The sequence below is a fragment of the Branchiostoma floridae genome, chromosome 14, assembly GCF_000003815.2.
Source record: "Branchiostoma floridae strain S238N-H82 chromosome 14, Bfl_VNyyK, whole genome shotgun sequence".
In the NCBI taxonomy this organism is placed as follows: Eukaryota; Metazoa; Chordata; class Leptocardii; order Amphioxiformes; family Branchiostomatidae; genus Branchiostoma; species Branchiostoma floridae.
In genome coordinates, this window is record NC_049992.1 from 6,291,508 (window position 1) to 6,302,803 (window position 11,296).

An 11,296-nucleotide genomic window follows, 5' to 3' on the forward strand; every position below is an offset into this window, starting at 1 on the left:
ATTTTTTGGGGATTTGGGGCTGAAGTAAACGGGTCCAATCGTCCGTCGGAAATCTGGGCAAGTCCCAATTTATTTGAAGTCTTGATTAGATAAGGTCTAGTTTTCTAATATAGACAGTTTGGTATTCTTGTAATTTGTGTTGCACAAATTTGTGCTAATGCTACCGGCAAATTCAAATGGTTAACCATGGTCAATACGCGCAAATAATAAACATGGGACATTGAAATCAAAATGCTTATCTGTCTGTATAAGTGAAATTTATGCAAAGTAGCAAATATTTGTATAAGGTGGAGTTTCGGAAGTAAGGTTTAAAATTTTGTAGGAGGGGGTAGCGCTGGGAATGCAACGCCTCTTGGAAAAAAATAAACAAGATTGAAAATAAAATACAATTTTGATCACAAATGGCTCAACGTGTGTCATGATTAGATAAATAAAATGTATATAAATAAAAGGATATTGTGCCTTGCAAATACCAGACAATCTTTACTACAATAAGCATTGCAGTAGTTCCATATCCATTGAATATAACAAAGAAACATAATGTGTATTCTGTTGGAGAAAAAAAAACATTGCAAATGAAAAGCAAGAAATTTCACCCATGATTTGGACTTCTTTAAAAAAAGATGTCCCTACTGTACTTGGGATGACGAATTCCACTATACGATAATCCTGGGAAAAATGAATACTGCCCACAAACAAACAATTAAACAAACAAACAATCAAGCAAACACATACAAAACATAGTCTTCATGGCAAAGGTCTTCATGGTAGAGTTCCTCGTTTATTTGCTATGCGCATTACCCGGATCGTAAATATTTACATGTGCTGCTCTGTCTATTTTTACCACTACATGTATGTCTACGTCCATCAGAACCAGATTATAATAAAATAACATTAATGTAGCAATAAAACCTGTAAAATACATTATTAGAACCGATTTTCCTAAACAAAATGCCTGTTAACAATCGGTTGCCATGGCCACATGAAAAAGAAAAACTCTCCAAACTTTGTAAAATTGTTGTCAACTAAATTCTAGGCAAATTCACTGAATTTGATGACTCTAAAGTAATTCGTTTGGGCGTTATCCGACAAGAAAGTTGGCGCAGACGTCAAATCAGGGTTTGAATCAGGGTTAAAATGGTACCGCCCATGTTTGTGTTCTTTTCCTCGTGGGAGGGGCTAAAGGGAATGTTGGTCTACGTGCGTTTTTGTGCACCGTCTGAAAGGGAAGTCAACGGAGGCAAGTCTAAGCGCCAAGTATCATACTATCATACGGCAAAGCAGGTGGGTGACGTTACTGTTTCTTTTTAAGAATCTTAACGGTAAAATCTTTATCAAATTCTAGTAGACAGGATTTCGTTAGGGGTGGGGACTCTTTCTGACCAGGGAGTCGCAGAGCGCGAGGCGACTGAGCCTTCCTAGGCCGGGGTTCCGGGGCATGCACACCCAAAAACACCCACACCCTCTGAAATGACTTTTCTTGAGTTTTTGAGAGGATTTCTTAAATGGAGACTGTCGGTAAAAGGGCGGGGGTGGGGGTGCTGGTGGGGGGGTGGGCGGCGTCCATGGTTTTATTACCGTATCACAGGTATCTAGTTAGAACACCATCATACGGTATTTTGTGACAATGATATTCTCTCTATGATAGTTCTGCGGAATAAAAGCAAATGCTTCTGAATCAACAGGTCAAGGGAAACACAAACATGTCGAGGACAGCGTTTAGTCGTTTAGAGGTGTAATATTGACAAAAAATGTTCGCCAAGCTAGTACAGACACAATCATCACACTAGAAACACGTGAAACAGCCAAAAGTAGAAAATCGTTTTGGAAAGCGCAAACCCCAACATTATTCTATCATTCTGAAAGCTTGCGCTTTTACAGAGCACAGCTGTGATGTTACATGAAGTTGTTTTAAAGGAGAAGAACAACAACAGGTGGCAGTTCACTACTACGCGGGACGAGCTAGCGTTTCCGGTTACTTGAAAAAACCCTAGCAAAAAACCGCAGACCCGTTTTTTGCTTCCTTTTTATGTGTGTGTGTGGGGGGGTGGGGGGGTGGGCAAACGCTGTCAGTGGAAATAAAACCTTCTATCTTACATATCATTAATAAAAAAATTGTAGAAACTTATTCCAACATGTTTTCTCCATTTCTTATTGACGTAGCGATAGCGATAGTAAATTGCAACCTGTAAAAATTAAGATACTATGATGAAAATATCAACATTTGTCGGATCACTTTGGCCAAAAGTTTAAGAAAAAGTCACTACAGACCCTACATTTTCCCTAACAATGTCGGAAATACAATATCAATTTTCCTCGGACTTAGTATTCGTCACAAAACGTTAGAAAAGAGCCAAACATGGGAGAAGGACGAGAAATAAAGAAGCAGTTGACACAAACTAATTTCGAACAGTTTTTGGAGGATTTTATTTTGACTGCCAGGTTCAAGTTTCAGAACACCATATCTTTCAACAGGTGTTTGTGAGTCGGTCATGCGTTCATTTCCACTCAACGTTAAAAATCCTTTATGTTGCTAACGTCCACACCTTAGTCTAGGAGTTAAGTTCAAGAATATAGGACGGCATCGAAATATTGTTGGAGAGTAAAATGGAGAGTTAAAATGCGATGACTGGGCAATTGATCCATAAATTTAGTAACTTTCTTTAGCCTTAGCGAGCGGTCACATTGGTCGTGCGATCGTCGTACGATCTCTAATTTCGGTCATTTTGGAAGTCAAAATGTACGTCTCCTGTAAAGTTCAATTGTCTTGATACACAAAATGCTGTTTTGGATCCATGTCGGTGGTTGGTTCTGTCACGGCCTGCTTGGAAATCCTATGGCATCAAAATCGCACAACGATATATGTGACCGCACCCATAGCAAGACAATAGAATTGCCAATACGTGACGCTAAACTATTTGTCATTGTCAATGTCCACATCTAACGCAACCTTGCGTTCAGCAAACATATGACTCTTTAGAAAGTCACCGGACAGGGTGTGGCAGGCGTAACGTAAATGAGCTAGAGAAGGAAACATCTTGCCTTTACTTCTGAGAAGGATTTTTTTTCCTTTCTCTCTCTTTCTCATAGGGTATTTCAATCATTGATATACACAGTACAATATACGGTTATGGTAAACACATCTACAATTTCTGTACCATATGGCAGATTCAATTCTTATACCTGTGCTTTCCTTTGTAATATTATCAGATTTACCGAGAAAAATTTGAGTTTACAGTACTTACCTGGATCTTTACCTAGAAAGAGACAGGCAGAGAGAAAGAGAGAGAGAGAGAAAGAGACAGAGAGAGAGAAAGAGAGAAAAGAGAAGGGAGAGAGAGCAAGCGAAAGAGAGAATTTCCTCACTTTAGACATATGAGTAGCACCGAAAAACACTTGATGATGACCTTACGCTGACCTTACAATTTGACAGGACATGTGGTGACCATGCCAATAATGGTCTATTGAAACTCTGTCAAAGTGTTTATTTTAAGGGAAGGGGGACGCGTCACATAGAGAGAAATTGTGGTCAACTGAGAGGTTTTGGACAAGAGAGTACACCAGAATGACAAAAGAAGAACATACGCAAATTATGCTGACGTAAAACAAACAACCCCAAGACCTTGAAGGGGATGTAACAGTCAACAAATACGTCGTAACTGTGCGTCTTTAAAGTTTACAATCGACTGTAGGAATGACATGTCTTTGCATTAATTTCATATTACCAGTGTATGTATACAAAACAAGCTTAAGATACGGCCTATTTTTCAGGTGTTACTGAACATATACAGCACTCAAACGACCTGTAACACTAGTTCACCTTTATCCGCGTAGTAACCTATATCCGTTCTTTTTTAGGAACAGGATATTTAGGAATATCAAATTGACGGACCGTGGGTCCAAATGCATTAAAACCACCATCCGTCGACTTGATATTTCTTGATCCCGTCTTTAAAACGACAAATGTAGTGGATAAAGGTGAAATAGCATTAGGTATTTACTGTTAATTCCAGCCGTCAAATACATATCCGTACATATTGTCATATACCGCACAGCCGAATTTGCGTCACAAAACATGTTGTTATGACCATTGATAGAGAACAGGTATGTGAACGTGCCACAAAGCATGTTATAGGAACAGTTATACAGGAACCACGCTCTGACGAACACCCTGAGATACCATGCATGGCAGGTCAATGAACTCAGGTGATTCTTTAAGGTCAACTTTTACAAAGAATGTAGGGTCGTGTAGTGTAACGGTAGGGTTCTGGGTTCGAATCCGTTGTTATGCCACCGATCTTATGGCCTTGGGATATGTATTATGATATAAACGCGACTATCCACGTTTATTGTGTAGGACGTGTCCCGTGTTTGAGGAGAGCCACACCTAGAGCACGTTAAAGAACCCACCACACCTATCGAAAAGTAGGGTTCATTCCCGGTGTGAGTGGTTCAAAACCCACAGTCCTCTGTGGTAGCTACTGGGGCAATCATTGTCGTAATGAGGTCACCTTAGTTAGCGCTGAATGACAGCAACGCCAGAGCTATGCGATTTAGGTATTTTGGTGTATTTTGTATGGTGTATTGGATTATTGTGGTATCATAAACTTGGAACAAAAGTACACGCCAGGCTTATAGAATGTAACATTAGATAAACAAAATGTGTTTGCTGCTAACAGCGCGCATCCCTCGTGCAAAACCTAACATCGCAATATGATTCACTGCGCCCTGTATAACTGTGCCACCCTTTCATAGCGCAAGCTCATTATATACACACTGCATGTATGTGTGCATGTGAAAGATGTGAAATTAACGTTAGCTATGTTGCCAACTGCTACATGCAATAGAAAGACGGATAACAACAATCCTTTTCCGACTAATTGGGGTGGGGTTTGGATGCATATGTTTGTGTTGTGTAAAGATCACGGCTTTATGACGTGTAAATTTGAGGGTTAGAATGACACCAGTTATACTACGCCCAGCTCTGTGAAGTAAGACCTGCGTTTCGTTGAACGAAAATTTTGCTAATAATACTAATATTGGACAATATTTGGCATCATAGCAGATGCATTCTATGAATGGACGTTTTAATATCTTCAAGTCCAAAGGCAGTGAAGCATCATTTGGGGCATCTCAACGTCTGCCAGTGCGTTCGTAATGCAGTTTTTACATGTTCTGCCAGAGGGAGCAGTGAAGTGAATGTATCAAGGGTTTGAAGTCTACTTTAATGTCTGATTCCCTTGTTTTTAACCATAACATCGGATTCTTCAGTTTTGCTTCAAGATTTGTTTCAGCCAATGTTTAGATAGTTTGTATTGTTAATATTGCATCATAAAACTAAAAGATTGTGGGATATTTTGTCTCTGCAGCTTGTTTGACCGCCGCCAGGAGACGCTGCTCAGTATGGCCATCTTGCAGCGAAGTTGTTGCGGTTGCTGTGACGTAAAGACCGGCTCCATCGTGGTCGCAATCATCTGGATCGTAAGGAAGAAATTATCTACACAGGAACTACCAGCAGCTTTTTGTTAAAAACATAATCTGTTTGTAAGCGTATTGTGTACAATAACCTATAGAACATTCTGGGGTTAAACAGAAGAACAAAAATGATATCTCCAAGAACAAAACTCCTATTCTGCAATGTTAATGTTAATGAGGATGTCATCATGTTAACCTAGCACCATTATTTAGCTACAATAAAACACCCATGTAGATTTTTAAATCATACATATGTAACAAGCTTCATTTTAATTCCGGACACCCAGTTTAAATTAATTCTGCGAGGTCATGTGAATATAGAGTTGCATATGTATTGATATTCATAAGTATGATATAAATTATGATAGGATAATGTAATGTCAGTTGCAATAAGCCGTGTCCAGCTTCCCTAGAATTCTGGCATAGGTTCCCAGAATTCTGACAGAGCTATCAAGAATTCTCGAGAATTGGCTTTGTCCATGAAGACATCTAATTGTAACCCACACATTCATTACCTTTTCAAATATAATTCAAATATCCATTTGGGTTAATCTATTCTTGAACTGTTAGGGATTCCTTGGAAAGTAAACGGGGTGTCCAAACTTAAACTTGACACCCCGTTTTGTACAGTCTGTTTTGTACATCGCGACTCTCGAAAGTATGATCTTTAACTCCCTAAAATCCTTAGTGAAAAACGACTTCCCGTCTTGTGTCTTTCCGTCAATGATTATTGCATATTGTAACCTTGCCCTCTACCGTCCACAGATCTTGACCCTGATTGGCCTCGGTTACACCTCCTACCGCGTGTACCTAGTCTCACTACTCGGACTTGTGTGTAAGTGGATTTCACTATGTGTGAACTAAATGGGTTACTAAGTACGTGTAGAATAGACATCTACCGGGGCAAAGAAAAACTGCAGCTAAGCTATTGCACATGTCTCCGGGCGTCCACATCGTTACGTTGATCATTGTTGATTACTGTACCTCGAACAAGGTAGAAAGTGCTCTTCCTCGTAGATTTTACAATGTATTGTAATGATTTTTTTTTTGTCAATCAATGTATTGTAATGATAAGGAATATCATATGTAGTTTTGTTGAAAGAAAATTTCTTCGCTTCAGACATATGAGTCGCACTATAGATTATATTCCTCATGTGTTTTGACAAATAAACTCTAGTTAAATCTTCACAGTTCTACATTTTCACCATTACCAAGAAGCAAGAAAAAGCCAAACATGTACGATAGAATACGGTGCATTTACCAAATATATACGTTTTGTCTTTGTTCTGACTTGTTCATAGATCGGTTGGGCAAAAATGTACATATCAAACAACAATTGCCCGAGAACCTGGAAATTATTTTGAATCCGGTCAGACGTTTAGATAGCATCCACAACCTTTCGTCAGGAACAATGAAGAAAACTTGTTGGAGAGCAGGTTCTTTACCCTAACTATGAATTCATATTACTAAAAAAAGTGCATCAATGTCATCTGACGAAAGGTACTGGATACTACCTGAAACATTTGACCATTTCCAAAATCATATCTAGCTGCTTGATAGACTTGTTATTGGTTTGAGGTCTTTATACTTTCTTTGTTTTGTTTACCTAGCGCCAACCGATGTCGTCCTCCTGATTTTGTACATTGTTAACTTCATTGTCCATATCCTGCTCATCATTGGAGTGGCCCAGGTAAAACTAAAGTCACATTCCCGAACCGATGCCCAACTGGGTTATTAGTTTACAGGCTAAGTCGACTTGTATGCTATTGAAAAGGTTCATGGCATTGGCGTAACTGGTAGAGCGTTTGGCTCGGAATCTATATCTAGAGGTCCCGAGTTCGATACACGTCCTGTCCTCGACGTTGTGCCCTTGGGAAAGTCACTTTACACGACCTTCCTCACTTCACCCAGGTGTAAAAATGGGTACCTGACTTTGGGTAGGGAGGTAAAAGAAAAGTCTACCTTTACTTTCGGCCAGTACTGTGTATGTGGCACTGTTAATATAAGTTCCACAGTGCAGTTTCACATTGTCTTCGTCTGTCCAAAAGCCAAATAGAAAAAGTAACATCCCGTGTGTACAGAAGGCCACACCTGAAACATAGTAAAGAACCCACCACACTTACCGATATTATTCTCTAACATCAGTCCTACGTATAACACTAAATAGGATAAATAGGAGTATTGGCACAACCCTGGCAGTCGCCCTACCCGCTGTGCCAACCGTTATTGGAGGGAAATATACCAGCCAATCACCTTGCCTCCTGGTCGCAGGCAGCGACGTGATAGGCTGGTAACTTTCCGTGCGATAACAAGAGGCGTGATGACCTGATATTTACATACTCTCCATGCAGAAGTTTGGCTCCGGTTGTTTTTAGTAGTAGAAGTAGTAGTAGTAGTAGTAGTAGTAGTAGTAGTAATGGTTTATTGAGAAATCTGTATCACTACAGTCGCAGCCCAAAGGCATGAATTGGCGTGTGATATAACAATATAAATATAAGTGTGGCAATGACGATTATTGCCACGGCGACGTTTTTTGCAGTGACTTTTAATAATTTTTTTTTGTCGGGTTTGCTATTTTTGTTCCATTTTCTTCATGTCCGTTTGTCCTGCTAACATAAAAGAAGCTGTTGAAAATAGAAAGTCCACCAAAATGCCTAATATTCCCACCCCTTCCCCCTCTCTCTCCACAGGAGGTGCGCCCTCTGATCCTGACATGGGTGATTGTCACTATCATCTGCACGGTCGTTTCCCTGATCGTCTATGTCTACGTGACGGTGGCGACCATCGCAATCATCGGGGCCCTCGTACGTCATGTTTGTATTTGTTTGTTTGTTTGTTTGTTTGTTTGCATCGGCATCAGTATGCACAAACAACACTGGAATCATTTTGTACATTTGAGAGATATGCAAACTTCATGTAGCGCAATCAAAGTTTTTACTTATCTATTGCTAAGATAGCTTAATATTTTCTTAATTGAAGCTAAATCTATGCGGAGAGCTTTCACTATTCATAAGCCCTGTTATATACTGCGATTTTTTTCCGGACGAGCTCCGTCCATTTGTAAAGTGGGAAGATTTTCAGCGAAAAATACAGCCGATACTGGGGCGATGTTGAACTTCGGCTGGCGTCCGCATGAATTGTACAGCCGGCTTATGCAGATTCCCTATCATATCTATCATCTAAACGCGGTTTTTGTTTTCTCTTTCTCAGGCCTCCGGAAGTGATGACCAAGGCGTGATCGTAGGAGCCGGTGTAGCGAGCCTCGCTATCGTTTGGATCATCTGGGGCGTTTTCTTCATCCTGACGGTAGGGTCTCTGTTTCTTCCAGATCACTTCAGTGTCATTGACGAAGGATAGTGGATTCTATCCGAAACGTCTGATCTTTTCCAAAACCATATCCAGTTGCTTGAGTAACTATTTTTTGGCGTATCTTATTACCTGGATGTCTAACCTACATCGACGTAATCCGCCTTATTCCAACGACAATGAGACGTATACTTACGCCAGCTTGGTTGCTCAGTATTCAAGAATTTTGGCCATACTACTTCGTCATAGATCCTGCTAAATACCTAAAAACTGGCGTCACGTTTCAAAAGGGTCACCTGACTCAAGTTACGTGTCTTTCTTTCTGAGGAGAGAAAAAAATCAATGAGTTTATATTATATATAAGGTTAACTTGCTAACTGCTGTGTGTATGTGTGTGTTTGTGTGCGTTTGTGTGTGTATGTGTATCTGTCTGTGTGTGTATCTGTGCATTTGCGTGTGTGTGTGCCTGTATGTGTGTTTGCGTGTGTGCCTGTGTGTGTGCCTGTGTGTGTATTTGTCAGTCTCTCTCTGTGTGTGTGTGTGTGTGTGTGTGTGTATGTGCGATTGTGTTTCCGGATATTGGTGGTAAGCATACCTTTTTGAACCTCTCGATGGATTTCGTTGACATTTGGTATCCGGATAGTGGTTTGAAAGACGAAGTTCAATGTCAATTTTGCCCACCACCCCATCCACGGTGTGTGACTTTGTTTGTACCTGCAGGTGTACGGCTGCCTCGTGGTGTTCTCTCACTACCAGAACCTGCGTGACGCGGCGCTGGGACAGGGGCAGCAGCAGATGGTGGCAATGGGCAACCAACCCTACATGATGGGCAACCAACCCGCCGTGGCGGGCAACCAACCCTACGGTTACCAACCCTACGGCAACCAACCGGCCATGGAGAACAAGCAACCCGCTATGATGGGTCCCCAACCGGGTTTGGGTCAAGAATCTAACGACGTAAGTACACTTTTATAGTGCCCCTGTAGACAGTACAGCTCATTTTGAACTCTTGTTTAACTTCTTTTGAATGAATATTTAAAAAAATTCGAGATTTTTCTAGTAGGGCAAGAAAATTTCGAAATTTTTCAGAAGAATTTAAAAAAAAAAGTTTCCAGAAAATTAAAAAAAAAAAATCAAAATTTATTTCGAAATTTTCTAGTTTTTAATGAAGCATGAAGACTCTCAATGGAGGGGTGTTATGATGCATTATGTCACTTAAATCCTTCCCACAAAATATCTGACACATAGATATAAAATTTGAAAGTCTAGAAGCATTAGTCCAAGCCCAAATGCTCAATTCAATTTTAATCTACTCGCTGAATTTGTTTCTTTGGTTTTGAAGATACACATAAATGCCGATTACATCCAGCACTTGTATACACTATGTGACAACCTTCGAGACCGAGAGGGTAGCAGCCGTCGAGGCGAAGAGAAAGGCGAGGAAGGCCCGTCAAAGTAGAACTGCAACTGTAAACCTGTAGACTTGCCATACTCGTGAGAGTGGCCGTCCATCACACTATGTTTATTTACATTTTTCACTTTTCTGTCTCTAGGTTAAGCTGTAGGGACGATGCCACTTGGCCCTACATACAGTCACCGACGAGACGTCAAGGAGATCCACTTTTCGTGTAGAGGATATGCTTTTATCTATCGCTTTTTTTATTATCTTAATTTGAAACAGTTATAATTATGGCAAAGCACAAAGGTTGAAAATCCTTTGTTTGTCCAAAGATTTTTTACCCACGTGTGAATGCAATAAACGTGTCTTTATTTTGTGTAAATCCGTCAAGAATCAAGCTTTTATTTTAGAACGTGGTAGCAAAAATTTTAGACTACTTTTAAAACAAAAATCGAAGAGAAAATTGTTTTATACTTGAAATGTACTTAGTGGCAAATATACTTTTATTATTTCTGTTGCAAATTGCATTGCATTTATGTTTATTCTACTATTAAAGCAAAATCTATAAAATATGACTGATGTGTTAATATATGGTTATATATGGTATATATGGTTGTCACCTGATGCAGTGCAACTGACTAAATACTATCACATTTCATTAAAAGATTATACGTATCATAGCCCAACATGTTTTGAAGTGCCCCCCCCCCCTTTTTTTTTCCCCCCCCCCCCCCTCTCTCTCAATTGTGCGAACGTCAAAAGTTCATATGGTGCGATGTCGGCCTTTTGTTTTTAGTTCGTTCGCCCAATCGAATCCCCATGTTAAATGAGGGATAAGCCCGTTCACAGAGATCAGTACGCATGTGCGGCGACAGGAATTCAAGGTAATATGTCAAAAGTAAAGGCACACAAAAAGAAACAAAACCCGTCTGGACTTTGTTATGTAAATCGAAACACGTCATAGTCACTCTACTAGGCAGTCTTTGCATGATTCTAGGTTACGGAATTCAAGGAACAACAGCGGGAGAAGAACATTTAATTACAGATCAGTTAAACTGTGGAATCTGCTACCCAGAGATTTCAAGATTGTCTCCGATACAAGATTGCTAAAGAAGA

At 40.0% G+C, this 11,296-nt stretch overlaps 2 protein-coding genes across 2 annotated transcripts in view; both read left to right on the top strand.

The window, feature by feature from the left end:
• Window positions 1–406, top strand: part of LOC118431181 — a gene marked incomplete in the record, with an annotated part of 8,638 nt that extends 8,232 nt beyond the window's left edge. The window contains 1 exon segment of the mRNA XM_035842300.1: window positions 187–406.
• A 778-nt stretch (window positions 407–1,184) lies between these two features.
• LOC118431188 lies at window positions 1,185–10,748 on the top strand. Its single transcript, XM_035842305.1, has 8 exons — window positions 1,185–1,284; window positions 5,370–5,481; window positions 6,241–6,310; window positions 7,086–7,165; window positions 8,166–8,279; window positions 8,686–8,781; window positions 9,502–9,738; window positions 10,335–10,748. Exons 2-8 carry the CDS (start codon window positions 5,404–5,406, stop codon window positions 10,344–10,346), a joined length of 687 nt encoding a protein of 228 aa, XP_035698198.1. The 5' UTR covers window positions 1,185–1,284; window positions 5,370–5,403; the 3' UTR covers window positions 10,347–10,748.
• The last annotated feature ends 548 nt before the right edge of the window (window positions 10,749–11,296 follow it).